Genomic DNA, 20210 nt, shown 5'->3' with positions numbered 1-20210 from the left:
TATAGTTAATCACATGTAACACAGTGTATAGTTAGTCACATGTAACACTGTATAGTTAATCACAAGTAACTCTGTATAGTTAATCACATGTGACACAGTGTATAGTTAATCACATGTAACACAGTGTATAGTTAATCACATTTAACATAGTATGTAGTTAATCACATGTAACACAGTGTATAGTTAATCACATGTAACACACTGTATAGTTAATCACAAGTAACATAGTGTATAGTTAATCACATGTAACATAGTGTATAGTTAATCACATGTATCACAGTGTATAGTTAATCACATGTAACACAGTGTATAGTTAATCACATGTAACACAGTGTATAGTTAATCACATGTATCACAGTGTATAGTTAATCACAAGTAACACAGTGTATAGTTAATCACATGTAACATAGTGTATAGTTAATCACATGTAACATAGTGTATAGTTAATCACATGTAACACAGTGTATAGTTAATCACATGTAACACAGTGTATAGTTAATCACATGTAACACAGTGTATAGTTAATCACATGTAACACAGTGTATAGTTAATCACATGTAACATAGTGTATAATTAATCACATGTAACACAGTGTATAGTTAATCACATGTAACATAGTGTATAGTTAATCACATGTAACACAGTGTATAGTTAATCACATGTGACACAGTGTATAGTTAATCACAAGTAACACAGTGTATAGTTAATCACAAGTAACACAGTGTATAGTTAATCACATGTAACATAGTGTATAATTAATCACATGTAACACAGTGTATAGTTAATCACATGTAACACAGTGTATAGTTAATCACATGTAACATAGTGTATAGTTAATCACATGTAACACAGTGTATAGTTAATCACATGTAACACAGTGTATAGTTAATCACATGTAACACAGTGTATAGTTAATCACAAGTAACATAGTGTATAGTTAATCACATGTAACATAGTGTATAATTAATCACATGTAACACAGTGTATAGTTAATCACATGTAACATAGTGTATAGTTAATCACATGTAACACAGTGTATAGTTAATCACATGTAACAATGTATAGTTAATCACATGTAACACAGTGTATAGTTAATCACATGTAACACAGTGTATAGTTAATCACATGTAACACACTGTATAGTTAATCACATGTAACACAGTGTATAGTTAATCACATGTAACATAGTGTATAGTTAATCACATGTAACATAGTGTATAGTTAATCACAAGTAACACTGTATAGTTAATCACATGTAACATAGTGTATAGTTAATCACATGTAACACAGTGTATAGTTAATCACATGTAACATAGTGTATAGTTAATCACATGTAACACAGTGTATAGTTAATCACATGTAACACAGTGTATAGTTAATCACATGTAACACAGTGTATAGTTAATCACATGTAACACAGTGTATAGTTAATCACATGTAACACAGTGTATAGTTAATCACATGTAACACAGTGTATAGTTAATCACATGTAACACAGTGTATAGTTAATCACATGTAACACAGTGTATAGTTAATCACAAGTAACACAGTGTATAGTTAATCACAAGTAACACAGTGTATAGTTAATCACATGTAACACAGTGTATAGTTAATCACATGTAACACAGTGTATAGTTAATCACATGTAACACAGTGTATAGTTAATCACATGTAACACAGTGTATAGTTAATCACATGTATCACAGTGTATAGTTAATCACATGTAACATAGTGTATAGTTAATCACATGTAACACAGTGTATAGTTAATTACCGTCAGACCGTGTCTCAATAGGACGTAAAGGTCAAAATGTCCATTATGTAATACTCCTAAGAAATATTCAAATATAGAAGATAGTGCTTCCAAAACTGTTGATTTTAAGAAAGACTCGGGAATATTCTAAGACTGATATTCTGATATGGGGATGTGTTTATGTATTGCCAGACAGTGTTGATAGTTAGTTTTATGTTTGAATTGTATTATATATGAAGCTGGTCATGCACTCCTAAAGGTGTCTGTGTCAATACGACTTTTTGATATGTTGATACAACTTTTTGATGTGTTCATATGACTTTTTGATGCATTAATACGACTTTTTGATGTGTTAATACAACTTTTTGATGCATTAATATGACTTTGATGCATTGATATGACTTTTTGATGCATTAACATGACTTTTTGATGCGTTGATACGACTTTTTGAAATTGTCAATTTTCAGCAAATGTGGTTAGAAAGGACCTTTCTAACGACCCTGTATTCTTTCCCTGGTATCCTTTGCTGGTTCCCTGTCAACAACACAGACACGGTAATATAGACGCTTTCTAAAATATAATTATTTTAAAAAATACTTTTCTCAGCTACAATTTTTGGGATTGAAAAATTATAATTATACTCAGTCTGCCAACATTTAGTACAAATTTCTGTCTTATTTTTTGCAGAAAAGTGTTAGTCCTTTGGAGAATGCCATTGAAACCCTGGAATCAACGAACAAGAGGATCAACTCACTGATCGAGCAGCATATAGCAGATGTCAACCTCAGCACCAACAACCTAGGGATGTTGTTGAATGGTGTTGTTGATGCTTCCGTCAATGGAGGAATATCCAACTACAAGGTAGCTACAATAGATAGTGCTCTCCGTGTTGCTGTTTTAGGTTGTAATAAAATGGCAGGCTTAATTCTAAAATTTACTTGCTGATGTGTTGTGACAGAATCCTGTGTATGTGTTGTGTACATAAGCAGCTTCACTTAAGAAATGAACAGCACTTTTGAACTGTTCATGGTCAGTATGAACGGATTTGGATTTGAGGCAAATTCTGTGAATTGTGCTGCCTCAAATCCAAATCCGTTCATATTGACCATGAACAGCTCAAAAGTGCTGTTCACTTCTTATATTTATACTCCTTTACTAAATCACCATTTGTTTACATTGCTTCTATTTTGTTGCATAAAACGAACTTCTAGCCTCTGTCACAGTCCTATTGTGACGCATGTCAACACATAACATGACATCACACTTCGTATGATTAGATCTTAAAGGTCATCAGAATTTATTGAAGTTTTGAATTGCTGTACATGGTGCTAAAAGGGGTGTATATAATAATGATGGGGGCAAGTTCAACAGTGAAGTCCTAGATATGGTCGTAAACTTTGAATATATGAAAGTAAAAACAACAGGTGACTATAGTCCCTGGTTTGCTTGAAATCCGTAACCAAATCCTAACAGAAAATTTAATGAAAATAAAATCAGGGAACAGATGTGACTGGGAGACAGCCTCAGACTGCGCATTGATAGCAAAAAATCCATACAGTCCATAAGTACAGTCCACAACAGTTGGGTTTGAGAGAAATCCTAATCTTCCAAGCGTTTGACAAGTCTCCATCTCTAGAGGGACCACAGAAGGTGCATTGGTTTGACAACACATAGAGGGATTACATTCAGCAAGGAACATCTTCCGCCTATGGTGAGAAAAATTGTGAGAATTCAAAGAGTACTGCAAAAACAGATTTGACAAAGTGGATACCAATACCAAAATGGTACAGCAAAGCATGGAAAGGTCCTGGTGTTGTCATCAGACCAGTGAGGGCTACATTGTTTATCAGGCATGGTGGAAGCTGTGCAGATCAATAAAAGTAACACAGCAAACTGAGAAGTTATATTGGATAAAAAAGAAAGGACCAAAGAGAAAACCTGGCCATTTCATTTCCAAACAATCTGAATTGATGATGAAGTACATTGAGGGATGGAAATTTCCTTTCAAAAGAAAATACAGTTTTAGAACTGCCATTTGCAACCCTTTGCGATTCGCTGCCATATGTGACCTGGATATTCATACTTTTTTCCATTTGAAGTGTCCCTTGATACAGATTTGACTATTATTCTTTCCATGTTTATATTGTATTTTTGGTCATATTTGTCTATACCTGGTGTTGGCCCACCAATACTTACCTATATGGCAATTATGGTATTGAAAGGCAAGAACAATCTGAAAGAAAATAGAATTATTCTGTTGTTGATGATCTGCACCTGTCACTTCAACATGATCTGACTCTTTGGATCAAGTTACTGTAGTAATAATATATATTCATTAGCAAAGGCAACATAAAATGTTGGTAAGCATGACTACATGTAACAGACTAATCTATGGAAAATCTATTTTTATCACTAATGGTTTTTGTTATTTATTCCTCAACAACAATTTGATAAGCAAGGTAATTTCTTTGAAGTCAGTTAATTTTCATAATTACCAATATGTACAATCAACTTGTCACTGTTACTTACTCCTGATGTTCATTTAACAGTTTACTGCTCATGCTCAGCTTGTTACTTACTCCTGATGTTCATTTAACAGTTTACTACTCTGAAATGCTTGTAATTTGCACTTGAGATTGGGAAGTTTGACCCCAATTTAAAAATCTATGCAGCATTTTGTCATCTTTTTGGATTCACACAATACATAAGACTAAGGTTTTTTCAGGAATTTTTTTCGCAACATTCAGGGTGCACACAATACACGATACTATACGGTATGTTTTTTCACTGGTGAGAGTTCATTTTGCGTTGGTGATTGTTTGCTGTGGCGATCATTCATTTTGTTATAGCATCTGTCGATTTTACTTTAAGCTGTTTATTGTATATAATAGTATTTGTTATGTTTGTTTAGTAACATATTCTGTTGATTTTATTTTGATTATTAAGCTGCTTATTTAATATACAGTAAAACATGGTTACAGCAAATACACTTATAATGAATTCACACTTACAGCAAAGTGATTTTCATTCCCTGTAGTTTTAAACATATTAATATGAACTTATTGGATTTAAAGAATTACATTTATAACAAATCAAAGTTGTCTGTCCCCAGCACTTCACTAAAAGCGTGTTTTAGTGTAATTGTTTGTCCCCAGCACTTCACTATAAGTGTGTTTTAATGCCAGCACTTCACTATAAGTATGTTTACGTATTATGAACTTATTGGATACATGTATAACAAATTATGTTTATAACGTATCAAAATTGTTCATGCCCAGCACTTCACTATAAGTGTGTTTTACCACAATGATGTTTGTTACAGTTTTGGGAATCGTTCCATTTCTCACAAATAGTTCTTTTTTTCAGAACAATATTCAATTGACGTCACAGTAAAGACCTGTTGTTTAAGTCACAGTAAAGACCTGTTGTTTAAGTCACAGTAAAGACCTGTTGTTTAAGATATGAGTATTGTTATGTACCTTCTGCTTTTAGGTATTTTATTCTGAGGGCTATGGAGAAACAGAAATACAGTTGCATTTAGTCCCTAAACTAAAGGAAGTCACCAGAAAGCAGGTCAGTGAAGTTTCCAGTCATTATAGCACCACAAGACAAATCATTATAGCTCCCTAAGTCATTATAGCTCCACAAGACAAGTCATTATAGCACCACAAGACAAATCATTATAGCTCCCTAAGACAAGTCATTATAGCTCCACAAGACAAATCATTATAGCTCCCTAAGACAAGTCATTATAGCACCACAAGACAAGTCATTATAGCTCTACAAGACAAGTCATTATAGCTCCCTAAGACAAGTCATTATAGCTCCCCAAGACAAATCATTATAGCTCCCTAAGACAAGTCATTATAGCTCCACAAGACAAATCATTATAGCTCCCCAAGACAAATCATTATAGCTCCCTAAGACAAGTCATTATAGCACCACAAGACAAGCCATTATAGCTCTACAAGACAAGTCATTATAGCTCCCTAAGACAAGTCATTATAGCTCCCCAAGTCATTATAGCTCCCTAAGACAAGTCATTATAGCTCCCTAAGACAAGTCATTATAGCTCCCCAAGACAAATCATTATAGCTCCCTAAGACAAGCCATTATAGCTCCACAAGACAAATCATTATAACTCCCTAAGACAAGTCATTATAACTCCACAAGACAAATCATTATAGCTCCCTAAGACAAGTCATTATAGCTCCACAAGTCATTATAGCTCCCTAAGACAAGTCATTATAGCTCTCCAAGACAAATCATAATAGCTCCCTAAGACAAGTCATTATAACTCCCTAAGACAAGTCATTATAACTCCACAAGACAAATCATTATAGCTCCCCAAGTCATTATAGCTCCACAAGACAAGTCATTATAGCTCCTTAAGACAAGTCATTATAGCTCCCCAAGACAAATCATTATAGCTCCCCAAGACAAATCATTATAGCTCCCCAAGACAAATCATTATAGCTCCACAAGACAAGTCATTATAGCTCCCTAAAACAAGTCATTATAGCTCCACAAGACAAGTCATTATAGCTCCACAAGACAAATCATTATAGCTCCCCAAGTCATTATAGCTCCACAAGACAAGTCATTATAGCTCCACAAGACAAGTCATTATAGCTCCCTAAGACAAGTCATTATAGCTCCACAAGACAAATCATTATAGCTCCCCAAGACAAATCATTATAGCTCCCTAAGACAAGTCATTATAGCTCCCCAAGACAAATCATTATAGCTCCCCAAGTCATTATAGCTCCCCAAGACAAGTCATTGTAGCTCCACATGACAAATCATTATAGCTCCACAAGACAAATCATTATAGCTCCCCAAGTCATTATAGCTCCCCAAGACAAGTCATTATAACTCCACAAGACAAGTCATTATAACTCCACAAGGCAAGTCATTTTCATAGTACTGTAGTACAGAGAATAGCTTTATAGAATACTGAAAGGATTTCCCCCAAATCTTTTTATACACTATCTTAGTCTTACTGTGGATTTACAGTAAGTGTGAACGACACATATCGGCAAGTACATGACGTGCTCCAGATAGTTCATTGGAAAGTCCCCGAGTGATTTTAAAGAGCGCTTTTGATTGGTCGGTTAAATTATAGGTAGGCGTTCCCAAGTATTTGCTTAACAAGTGTAAGTTTCACTATTTGATTTCAATGTAAGTTGCACCGTACGTAGCGTGAGATTCAATATCGGTTTTGAATTGACAATGGGGATTTGAGATTACATTAATTAAGTGTCTTGTAAAGTTTATCTTATATATACTAGATATCTACATGTATAAAAGTAATGGGATATCTTGTAAAGAAAAAAATATAAGATGTCTTATAAAAGATACAAGATATCTCGTAAACTTTAGAAGATATAACTTTTATCAGATACCTTATAAATTTTATCTTTTAAACAGGAATAAACGTGCCATACTAATATAATCCATCGCAGTATCAGTAGGTGTGGGAGGGGGCATGAAAGGAATTTGAAATAAAAGGTGGGATACAGGGTGAAAAAGGCGGGCTCCGATATGTAAAGAAAAGGCAGGATAGCAATATCCCAGAATTCAAAGTGTTGAATATTGAAAAAAAAGGACAGGATCGAAAATACTGCGGGAAAAGGCAGGATCCGCAGTTGCCTCTATATCCCAATAAATATTGAAAGGTTACTCCCTTAAATTCCTGTAGATACTTGTCAGTTTTAAGTGATCAGAAATTTCAGTACATGTTTCTATAGGGCTGGCGATTTTGTCCGTTTAAGAACAATGCGTTTGTTTTGTTGTCTCTTTCACATTCGCAGTTTCCATATCGTTATTTTTAAATAAATCTCTCAGAGGATATTTTTGAAATCTTACAAAGCATTGGATAAGGGCGAGATCAAAAGATCGATGTCGGAAAAATTTCTAAATTCAAATAGTTAGGGGGAGAGGGGGTAAAAATTCGTAAGTTTCTGTCATCCGACATCGATTACATATTAGTGGGGAAAAATAGAGAACTAACTTTAAAACCACATTATAATACATTTTAATAAACACCTAATAGTTTCAATGTACACTTTCATTTGTTTTACTTGTTAATCGATTAATTTCAACATACTTCATATTTAGTTTTGTATGGGGGGGGGGGGGGGGGGGGGGGGTCTCAGTTTTAGCTCTCAGTTTTCTCGAACATTGTACATTTGATCTCGCCCCTAAAATAATTTGTCAGATTAAGTAATAAGATCAATAGATATTCTACTTGGAGAAAACATTTATTTTCAAACACGGCAATTGGATGCTTTGATGTCTTTTACTGTTATATATATATATACCCACATTTTCGTAAGAAATTTGGAAATAACCATCGCTAGATACTGTTAATTGAATGAACAACTGCAAGTTCTGTGAATTCTAGCAAAAACTAAATTCCCAAACCATCCCTCTCCTGTAACACATTATTAAAGAAATTCAGCATTTCGTTAGCATTAACTGACTCGGCCTAAATTGCAATAAAATCAGTAGCAAAGAAGTTTTCAACACTTCGTTCGTGTTCAGACCACAGGGGCTCGCCACGAATTGACTATCTCTATTCCATATTTACATTTATTTGTAAATATAGAATAGACGGTGTCAAATTTTAAAAAGACAAGAATTTCGTGACGAGCCCCTGTGTCCAGACGAAATATGCTTCTCTTGGATTTTGTTTGCAGTTTCTTTAAAGTCATTCCCCAAAAAATTTCTCGCAGTTCTACAAATTAAAGACACCAATGGTACATTGTCAGGGGTACAAATATTGCTTCTTAATAAATTTTGTCTGATTCCTCTATTATATACACTCTTATTTCTTTTTAATTTCATACTCAATAAACAGAAGTACATCGGGTGTGAGCTTCGTTGGCGACACTTTCGGTGCAAGAGTTCCCATGATTGACAATTTTATAACGTAGCCTTTGCGACGCCTAATTTCTTACTGATTTTACCATAAAATTAACCCTCGGCATGTAATTTTAAAATCAACGTCATTGTTTTAGTTGGTATTGGTTTCCCCTTTTCGCAGAGTCTCTTCCATCGTGCTAAAAGATTATGTAATGACACGCTAGTGTAAAGACACGTGTGCCCATCTAAAATTATTTTTATTCCCACCCCTTTAAATATTGGTCCAATCGCAGTGATTGTTCTTTCCTTGATGCGTCATCATTGACAGATTTGTTTTGAAATCAACTATCCGGGACCGCGAATGAATTTGAGAAGCTGAGTCGTTCACACTTCTTGAAATTCACAGTAATGATGATAATGCTTCATTAAAAAAAAGGCAACTTGATTAGTGTAGAACACTGTGCTTCGTCAGGGCCTCTGAACTTCACGTGATCACAAGAATGCTGTACTTCGTCAGGGCCTCTAAACTTCACATGATCAGGTGTCAATCAAGTACAAATGTATAACACAACAATACTCCTTGATATTAGAGAAAGTTATTGAAAAACCCACTCATTCTGTCAGAGCTATTCTTTTACCGAGGAATGCTACATTTGGATGTGAACCCCTTCTGTCGTTACTATTCGTTACTGATTCTGTCATTACTATTCATCACTGAGTATATTGGATGAGAACCAATTCTGTCATTACTATTCATCACTGAGTATATTGGATGAGAACCAATTCTGTCATTACTATTCATCACTGAGTATATTGGATGTGAACCCCTTCTGTCATTACTATTCATCACTGAGTATATTGGATGTGAACCCCTTCTGTCATTACTATTCATTACTGAGTATATTGGATGTGAACCCCTTCTGTCGTTAACTATTCATTACTGAGTATATTGGATGTGAACCCCTTCTGTCATTACTATTCATTACTGAGTATATTGAATGTGAACCCCTTCTGTCGTTACTATTCATCACTGAGTATATTGGATGTGAACCCCTTCTGTCATTACTATTCATCACTGAGTATATTGGATGTGAACCCCTTCTGTCATTACTATTCATCACTGAGTATATTGGATGTGAACCCCTTCTGTCGTTACTGTTCATTACTGAGTATATTGGATGTGAACCCCTTCTGTCATTACTATTCATCACTGAGTATATTGGATGTGAACCCCTTCTGTCGTTACTATTCATCACTGAGTATATTGGATGTGAACCCCTTCTGTCGTTACTATTCATCACTGAGTATATTGGATGTGAACCCCTTCTGTCATTACTATTCATCACTGAGTATATTGGATGTGAACCCCTTCTGTCGTTACTGTTCATTACTGAGTATATTGGATGTGAACCCCTTCTGTCATTACTATTCATCACTGAGTATATTGGATGTGAACCCCTTATGTCGTTACTGTTCATTACTGAGTATATTGGATGTGAACCCCTTCTGTCGTTACTGTTCATTACTGAGTATATTGGATGTGAACCCCTTATGTCGTTACTGTTCATTACTGAGTATATTGGATGTGAACCCCTTCTGTCGTTACTATTCATTACTGAGTATATTGGATGTGAACCCCTTCTGTCATTACTATTCATCACTGAGTATATTGGATGTGAACCCCTTCTGTCATTACTATTCATCACTGAGTATATTGGATGTGAACCCCTTCTGTCGTTACTATTCATTACTGAGTATATTGGATGAGAACCAATTCTGTCGTTACTATTCATTACTGAGTATATTGGATGTGAACCCCTTCAGTCGTTACTATTCATCACCGAGTATATCGGATGGGTGTATTTGCAGCTTGTGTGATGTTCTTGTTAGCACACATGTTCCTTGAGTGAAGGTCATTGTTAGCACACATGCTCCTTGTGTGAAGGTCATTGTTAGCACACGTGCTCCTTGTGTGAAGGTCATTCAGTATATTCAACTTGTATGTAGATTAAACACATGTCTTTCTTGGGACACTACAGTTTCTTATGTCAAGAACTGCAAGAATACAGTTACATGTAGTCTGATGAATATTGAAAAATACAGTTAGTTTGATGAATATTGATGAATACAGTTAGTCTGATGAATATTGAAGAATACAGTTAGTCTAATGAATATTGAAGAATACAGTTAGTCTGATGAATATTGAAAAATACAGTTAGTCTGATGAATATTGAATGTCCTTATGTTGTGTAGATTCAATCTTTCTTCTTTCCACCACTCAGGAGCTAGAGCGAGACCTCAGTATTTAGGTTTAAAGAATTTGTAGAATATGTTGAATTATAATGCCCTGCACCCTGGGCGTGAGTTCCATTTGTGAATTATAATGCCCTGCACTCTAGGTGTGAGTTCCATTAGTGAATTACAATGCCCTGCACCCTGGATGTGAGTTCCATTAGTGAATTATAATGCCCTGCACCCTGGGTGTAAGTTTCCATTAGTGAATTATAATGCCCTGTACCCTGGGTGTAAGTTTCCATTAGTGAATTATAATGCTCTGCACCCTGGGCGTGAGTTTCCATTAGTGAATTATAATGCCCTGCACTCTGGGCGTGAGTTTCTTCTAGATTGCAGCAAGATCTTTCCAACAGAAAGACCTGAATAGTTTTGTTTGTGAAAATGATATACAAGCACCCAGAAACATGTTGTGGTCCAATAGCTAGCCCTGGCTTATTGTGTTAAGCTGCATATAATGTTTCAGTGAAATCTCTATATAAGCAGAGTAGCTCAGGTGGGCATTGCAGCCCATGGGTCGTTTGTTAGGGTATATTAATTTTCATTCAACAGTATATCTAAACACAATGATTTCAACAGATTTGAATTAAGTGGAATTCCCAGATTTTCCATCGCGGTAGCTTACTGAATTTTGCTTTTGTTTGCAAAGTTTACATAATCCAATATCTTGAATACCATGAATATGTTAAAGTGAATTGAAAGTCCCAACCACATTTTCTTATGTATTTTAACCCTGCTATCGGATCAGCACCTTCAAGTTTGAGATGGCGAGGTTTGACTGTTTATTCAAATTGAATGTACAGATTTTGTTGTTTCACATCCCATTTGAGAATATTTTACTTGTGATATGGATATGTTTTGAATGATGAATAAATGTGCATGTGGTCAGTTGCATTTGCTAAATTTGTACTGCAACATAGGCCCAGACCTGGGATTGGCATTGTACAGTCAGAAAACTGTGACTGAGATGGTGGTCCTTGTGTCTCTGAATCTACTTATAATCACAGACGTATGTTTGACAGGAAATGCTTATCGATGATCCACGAATCTTTTGTTTTTTTCAAAATGTATATTGAATATATGTTGTAATGCTTGACAGGTGGTGCTTTTACGAGAGGCATTAAATATACACAGTCGCAAAGTTTCTGAAGAACTGAAGCCTTTCCATGAACACATGGAACATAGATTCAAGGAAATGGTGAAGCTGATTCATAAGGAGTACAATCTGAATGTAAGTGTACAGTTTGTGTACAATCTGAATGTAAGTGTACAGTTAGAGTACAATCTGAATGTAAGTGTACAGTTTGTGTACAATCTGAATGTAAGTGTACAGTTAGAGTACAATCTGATTGTAAGTGTACAGTTTGTGTACAATCTGAATGTAAGTGTACAGTTAGAGTACAATCTGATTGTAAGTGTACAGTTTGTGTACAATCTGAATGTAAGTGTACAGTTAGAGTACAATCTGATTGTAAGTGTACAGTTTGTGTACAATCTGAATGTAAGTGTACAGTTAGAGTACAATCTGATTGTAAGTGTACAGTTTGTGTACAATCTGAATGTAAGTGTACAGTTAGAGTACAATCTGAATGTAAGTGTACAGTTTGTGTACAATCTGAATGTAAGTGTACAGTTAGAGTACAATCTGATTGTAAGTGTACAGTTTGTGTACAATCTGAATGTAAGTGTACAGTTAGAGTACAATCTGAATGTAAGTGTAAAGTTTGTGTACAATCTGAATGTAAGTGTACAGTTAGAGTACAATCTGAATGTAAGTGTACAGTTTGTGTACAATCTGAATGTAAGTGTACAGTTTGTGTACAATCTGAATGTAAGTGCACAGTTTGTGTACAATCTGAATGTAAGTGTAAAGTTTGTGTACAACCTGAATGTAAGTGTACAGTTAGAGTACAATCTGAATGTAAGTGTACAGTTTGTGTACAATCTGAATGTAAGTGTACAGTTTGTGTACAATCTGAATGTAAGTGTACAGTTAGAGTACAATCTGAATGTAAGTGTACAGTTAGAGTACAATCTGAATGTAAGTGTACAGTTAGAGTACAATCTGAATGTAAGTGTACAGTTTGTGTACAATCTGAATGTAAGTGTACAGTTTGTGTACAATCTGAATGTAAGTGTAAAGTTTGTGTACAATCTGAATGTAAGTGTACAGTTAGAGTACAATCTGAATGTAAGTGTACAGTTTGTGTACAATCTGAATGTAAGTGTAAAGTTTGTGTACAATCTGAATGTAAGTGTACAGTTAGAGTACAATCTGAATGTAAGAGTAAAGTTTCTGTACAATCTGAATGTAAATGTACAGTTAGAGTACAATCTGATTGCAAGTGTACAGTTTGTGTATAATCTGAATGTAAGTACAGTTTGTGTATAATCTGAATGGAAGTTTACAATTTGTGTAAAATCTGAATGTAAGTGTTCAATTTGTGTATATCTGAATGCAAGTGTACAGTTTGTGTACAATCTGAATGTAAGTGTACAGTTTGTGTACAACCTGAATGTAAGTGTACAGTTTGTGTACAACCTGAATTTAAGTGTACAGTTTGTGTACAATCTGAATGTTAGTGTAAAGTTTGTTAATGCTATTCTGTTGCTCTTGATGCACTCCAAAGCACTATATGTTTATTTTAATTATACCCCCCGAACGAAGTTAGGGGGGTATATAGGAATCACTCTTTCTGTCTGTCTGTCCATCCGTCTGTCTGTCTGTGCAGATTCGTGTCCGGGCCATAACTTCTTTGTTCTTTGACTTAGGCATATCATATTTGGCACACAGGTGGATCACCATGAGACGATGTGTCATGTACCTTCATGACCTCCATATGACCTTGACCTCAAGGTCAAAATTAAAGGTTTTTACAATGGATTCGTGTCAGGGTCATGACTTCTTTGTTCTTTGACATAGGCATACCATATTTGACACATGAGTGTATCACCATGAGACGATGTGTCATGTACCTTCATGACTTCTATATGACCTTGAACTTTGACTTCAAGGGCAAAATTGATTATAGGGTTTTGACATAGTCATACCATAAGACATGGGTGTATCACCATGAGACTATGTGTCATGTACATTCATGACCTTGACCTTTGATCTCAAGGTCAAAATTATAGGTTTATACCATGGATTTGTGTTAGGACTGTATCTTCCATTTTCTTCTACAAAGGCATACCATATTTTTACACTCAGGAAAGAGGTAATTTATACCTATTAACAACACCCTTTGGGAGATTGGGGAAAGCAGGGGGGATATTCTTAGTGAGCATTGCTCACAGTACCTCTTGTTACTTTTGTCAATATTGTGTAAACTTCATCTAATATCATTTTCGAACTGATTGAGATTTTTGTACATTTTAGCTTCCAGAAGCAAACACAGCCACCCTGAAGCGGTATAAATCTATGTCAGCTGTAAGCTTGAGTCGTGTCAGTGAAGCATTTAATAACCAGTTACTGATGACTGAGTAAGTTGTTATGCTGTTGGTAACACATCTTTTGTAGGGTTTAACATAGAACACACAGGGAGTAATATTACTACTGTTAATTGCAGTGTGCTGTGATGTGACACATTCTTTGCAATACTTTAGCTTCATTTAATGAATAGTGAATGACTGAATAGATAGGAGTTCTATTTTTGTATTTTAGATTTCTCACCTTTGATAAGAACTAATGAAATGGGATTATTTTGACATCTACATGATATCTATAGTCATAATTACAGTGTTAGTTTTTAAAGGAAAACTATTTTTAGGTCAACCTGAGTAATATGAAAAAAGCTACTTTGATATATGTCAATCTGTCGATCATCTGTTGTTGACTTCTTAACATACCCCTCTCAAGATTTACATGGTCAAAGGAGGCACGATTAATTAAGATGTGTTTGTCATTACGTTCCATGATAATTCAAATTACTTGTGAGTGATTTCAATTTCCATTGACAGATTATTTCCAGGCATGTGACATACTTTTTAAAACACCTCAACTTCAAATGCACACAGATCATGGATTAAAGATGTCTCAAAACAAATTCAAAACTGTTATCAGAATAGGGAGACAAAATCTGAGATGGCAAAATTCCTTCTATCATCAGTGCTCAGTTAAACAGTGGTTCATATGAAGTAATCACTCATGTTTTTCCACTGTGAAATCTTCTGAAATAGATATCACGTGTGTTCTGTTTGTAGGTACAATATGTGTATTGTGATTAAATGACAGCAATACTAAGTCTTCCATTCATGAAAAGACTAGCATGAAAATAAAAATACATTTCTCATACCTATACTTTGGGATTAACAATTCCCCATAATTACAATGAAAATGTAAAATTAAGAATTGCATAAATACTGTTCAAATACAGACCTTGAAGCATGTTGCCACATCAGTGTGGTATGTTGCCACATCAGTGCAGTATGTTGCCACATCAGTGTGGTATGTTGCCACATCAGTGCGGTATGTTGCCACATCAGTGCGGTATGTTGCCACATCAGTGCGGTATGTTGCTACATCAGCTGCACAGTGTGGTATGTTTCGTTTGTTGGACAGAACATGGAACAGCTTTCCCAGAGTGCTGGAGGGTTTGCATGGAACTGTTTGTTTTGTCTCTGATTGGTTGCTTTGTGGACAGTTTGCACACTGTGCAAAGTAGTATGAAGGCGGTTCGATATGTAATGTGTATTATACCACAGCACGATAATGCTTCGCACGATTTCATGGATGATGATACTCTTGAATAGCTCTATTCAATACCTTTCCAACAGTATAAACACGAGCCTTCAACTCCACATAGTTTTAAACTTATAGTCATTTCAATAGAGCCAGTTGTAAAAATGGTTGGGAAACGGGTTGAAAATATTGAAGAAAATTGAAGCTAATACATGTATAAAAGTTCGCACAAAACTTGGTCATTCGGTAATGTGAAAGTGATGGCAGATTCACGATTTGTGATAATGCCAAAGCTGTTGGCATATCGCTATCGCAGGTGCATTTCATTTTGAAGCGTATTTTGAAAGTACGAAAGATTTCTGCCAGATGGATACTGCATATATTGACAGATGACCCAAAACGGGTACAAGTACAAACTGCTAAACAATTGCTCAAAATGTTTCCCAAATTCAATGAAAGACAATTTGCAATCCTTGTTACTGGTGACGAAATATGGGTTCACTATTTTGAACCAGTAAGAAAAATTGGAAACAAAATGTGGCTAACTAAACACGGTAGAAGGCCTGTAGTTGCAAAAAGAACCAGCACAAAGAAGGTTCTTTATTGCATATTCTTCTCATGTGATGGTATAGCTGTACAAATTCCGGTGCCAAAGGGCAAAAGTGTTACAGGTCGGTATTACTGAGATGTTATACTAAAAAAGCTTAAGAAATATTATCATAAACGACACCCTGTGTCAGGGTTTAGGCATGTTCGTCTACTTTATGAAAATGCTCCATCACATACATCTGAGATTGTGAAGAAATTTTTTGAAGTAGGAGAAGGTTACCATCTTGCCACACCCACCAAACTCTGCAGATCGAGTCCCATGCGACTTTTAACTTTTTCCAAAACTTAAAAAGTTCTTATCTGGTCGTTGTTTCATTTAGTCCTGACAAGTCCTTGGCTCAGCCATCAGTCAGTTCCTCACTTAAATATTATCTTGAGCTAGCTGCATACAAAGTGGGGATATATTACCAGGTTTGTTTTTAGGTAGCTCATATTACAGCTCGTTAAAACACCTCTTATGAAGTATGATTTCACCATCGAAAGAGGATACAAGTTCAAAAGTATTTTATACAAATTATTTGTGTGTGGCTAACACAGGTTTATAAAGGGTAGGTGTAGCTTATACAGGTTTATAATGGGTAGGTGTGGTTTATACAGGTTTATAATGGGTAGGTGTGGTTTATACAGGTTTATAATGGGTAGGTGTGGTTTCTACAGATTTATAATGGGTAGGTGTGGTTTCTACAGGTTTTTAATGGGTAGGTGTGGCTTATACAGGTTTATAATGCATAGGTGTGGTTTATACAGGTTTATAATGGGTAGGTGTGGCTTATACAGGTTTATAATGGGTAGGTGTGGTCTATATAGGTTTATAATGGGTAGGTGTGGCTTATACAGGTTTATAATGGGTAGGTGTGGTCTATACAGGTTTATAATGGGTAGGTGTGGCTTATACAGGTTTATAATGGGTAGGTGTGGTCTATACAGGTTTATAATGGGTAGGTGTGGCTTATACAGGTTTATAATGGGTAGGTGTGGCTTATACAGTATGGTTTTGGAAGGCATGGCTTGTATGGTTTGCTTTGCGCAGAATGATTCAGTATGGTTTCGTTTCTTTAATACTTTCCACAGTACAGTGTAGTAGCATGTTTCAGGGTCTGTATATTTTCACACATTCGCATATTTATTGACATATTTTGTTCAAATTTATAACTCAATTGAGTTTTCTGATCAAAATTTGTATGATTGCTCAACTTCCCCAGAATTGCTTGTCCAATTTCAATCAAACTTGGCACAATACATCATTGCATGAAGGCATATTTGTAAACTCTCCAAGGTCTTGCTAGAAGACTTTCAGTTTTGACTACTTACATCATTTTAAAATCTCGCACTGTGCTTTTTTTCTTCATATCTTACAAGTAGATAACCCCCCCCCCCCCCCATTTAAATGAGTGTGGTATTTTATCTCTGTGAGATTCACCAACATTAGAGATAGTATTAACAGTGATATGTGTAATTTACATCATACTGTGTGATGATGTTTAAGATGCCTGACAAACTGATTGGTGTAAGTAATTGACATCGTACTGTGTGGGGATGTTTAAGATATCAGACCAGCTGAATGGTATGGGTAATAGACATCATACTGTGTGATGATGTTTAAGATGTCTGACAAACTGATTGGTGTGAGTAATTGACATTGTACTGTGTGATGATGTTTAAGATGCCTGACAAACTGATTGGTATAAGTAATTGACATCGTACTGTGTGGGGATGTTTAAGATATCAGACCAGCTGAATGGTATGGGTAATAGACATTGTACTGTGTGAGGATGTTTAAGATGTCTGACAAACTGATTGGTATAAGTAATTGACATTGTACTGTGTGATGATGTTTAAGATGTCTGACAAACTGATTGGTATAAGTAATTGACATTGTACTGTGTGAGGATGTTTAAGATGTCTGACAAACTGATTGGTATAAGTAATTGACATTGTACTGTGTGAGGACGTTTAAGATGTCTGACAAACTGATTGGTATAAGTAATTGACATTATACTGTGTGAGGATGTTTAAGATGTCTGACAAACTGATTGGTATAAGTAATTGACATTGTACTGTGTGAGGATGTTTAAGATGTCTGACAAACTGATTGGTATAAGTAATTGACATTGTACTGTGTGAGGACGTTTAAGATGTCTGACAAACTGATTGGTATAAGTAATTGACATTGTACTGTGTGAGGATGTTTAAGATGTTTGACCAGCTGATTGGTATCCATGACAATTAATTTCACATAATTAATTTTTGATGCGAGACTGATGTAATTAATGAGGAAATTTTTCCTAAAGAAGATAGAAGATAAGTGTTTATTGACGAAAGATATACATTGTAAAATCATTAGAGTGAGTTCGAGGATTATTACAGTTTTTGATACCGTGAAAACTGTCTATAAATCTGACACTATAGTGCAATCCATTTCCCTGAGCATTCTGACCCTTATTTTCATTCTCAGTTTCATACTTTCATTGTTTTATACACAGTTTATTCCGACAGACTGTGCATTCTGACAAGACAAAAACTGGTCTCCCAGTGTATGTCAGATTAGATAGGTTTCACGATCAATCTGTGCTACACTCAGTGACAACTTCAATGTAATTTGATATTAATATTTTCTTAGGTCTCAATGATTTCCTGAAATAGATACATATGTCTGACATATGTCTGACATAAACAACATGGCTAGATCTATACTTGGTTTAAAAATGATTGTTGTTGCATTTCAAAACTTTGATTTTAGTCATTTAACCTTCTTCACATTTTCCTGAATTTTCTGAAGACTTGACAAAGTCAGTTACAAAAAAAGGAGAAATTTTTGACAAACCCCTGTATTCATTTCAAAGATCTCCTGGTAAAGTATGGAAAATTTACAAAAATTATTCCCTCATTCACTGCACAGGCCTCTGAGGTTAGGTAATTAGAGGCCTCTGAGGGTAGGTAATTAGAGGCCTGAGGGTAGGTAATTAGAGGCCTCTGAGGATACGTAATTAGAGGCCTCTGAGGGTAGGTAATTAGAGGCCTGAGGGTAGGTAACTAGAGGCTCTGAGGGTAGGTAACTAGAGGCCTTTGGGGGTAGGTAACTAGAGGCCTCTGGGGGTAGGTAACTAGAGGCCTCTGAGGGTAGGTAATTAGAGGCTCTGAGGGTAGGTAATTAGAGGCTTGAGGGAAGGTAACTAGAGGCTCTGAGGGTAGGTAACTAGAGACCTCTGAGGGTAGGTAACTAGAAGCCTCTGAGAGTAGGTAATTTGAGGCCTCTGAGGGTAGTTAATTAGAAACTAGTGTAAATAGATTGGGGTGTTTCAGAAATCTTCTCAATACTCAATCACCATTTGCTAGAACAGCCAAAACTTTTCTACTTTAAAATTGACATGGATCCCCCACTTTAGTTTGCTTGTATCATTACTTGGACATGTCAAGCATATTAAGTCAATTGCAAAAAATAAAACATTCTCAATTAGTGTATCAAACCTAATATTATCTGACACTGTTAATGTGCATTACATTATTTTAAAACTTCATATTGAATATTGTCTTTCAACTTCTCACAATTGCAGGTCAATAAGTGAATTCAAAACAGATTGCTCAGGCAAACTTGAACAGCAAACAAGTAGTTCCAACACAACTGGCAGTGATAGGTCACGATCTGTGATTCGGTCTCTTAGCTTACCAACTACTCCAAGTTCTCGGTCCACATGTTTTTATATCCCTAATGTAATAGAAGAAGAAAATGTGGACTAGAGTTGTTTATTTCACAAGTCTTTAGGTTTTTTGGTTCAGGTTTAGTTTGTTTTTGTTGAAGGTGGTATTATCTAATCTGAGAGAAAATGAAAATTAGACAATTATAGAAAAACACACTTAGCTACATGTAGTAGATTTTATGTGAAAAGAAAAAAAAAACCCACTTAGCAAGTAGATTTTATGTGAAAAGAAAAAAAAAAACCACTTAGCAAGTAGATTTTATGTGAAACTATCCATTTTGAATGTGCTCTCTCAGATTCAGTCGTACTTA

The 20210-nt window shown here is 35.4% G+C and overlaps 1 protein-coding gene across 5 annotated transcripts in view; it reads left to right on the top strand.

The window, feature by feature from the left end:
- LOC125660039 (dedicator of cytokinesis protein 1-like) overlaps positions 1 to 20210 on the top strand; it is a 138686-nt gene that overhangs the window by 95332 nt on the left and 23144 nt on the right. For 3 of the 5 annotated variants that reach the window (XM_056149697.1, XM_056149696.1, XM_056149700.1), the window contains 5 exons: positions 2220 to 2306; positions 2440 to 2613; positions 5245 to 5325; positions 12011 to 12142; positions 14291 to 14394. In XM_056149697.1, coding sequence (XP_056005672.1) covers positions 2220 to 2306; positions 2440 to 2613; positions 5245 to 5325; positions 12011 to 12142; positions 14291 to 14394 — 578 coding nt within the window. Of the gene's footprint in view, positions 1 to 2219; positions 2307 to 2439; positions 2614 to 5244; positions 5326 to 12010; positions 12143 to 14290; positions 14395 to 19755; positions 20163 to 20210 lie in introns of those variants that run through there. The other 2 variants (XM_056149699.1, XM_056149698.1) reach the window with 1 other exon arrangement.

This window comes from Ostrea edulis, chromosome 9 (assembly GCF_947568905.1).
Source record: "Ostrea edulis chromosome 9, xbOstEdul1.1, whole genome shotgun sequence".
Classification (NCBI taxonomy): Eukaryota; Metazoa; Mollusca; class Bivalvia; order Ostreida; family Ostreidae; genus Ostrea; species Ostrea edulis.
The sequence above is the reverse complement of the archived record's forward strand: the minus strand, read 5'-3'. Positions and strand labels throughout refer to the sequence as shown.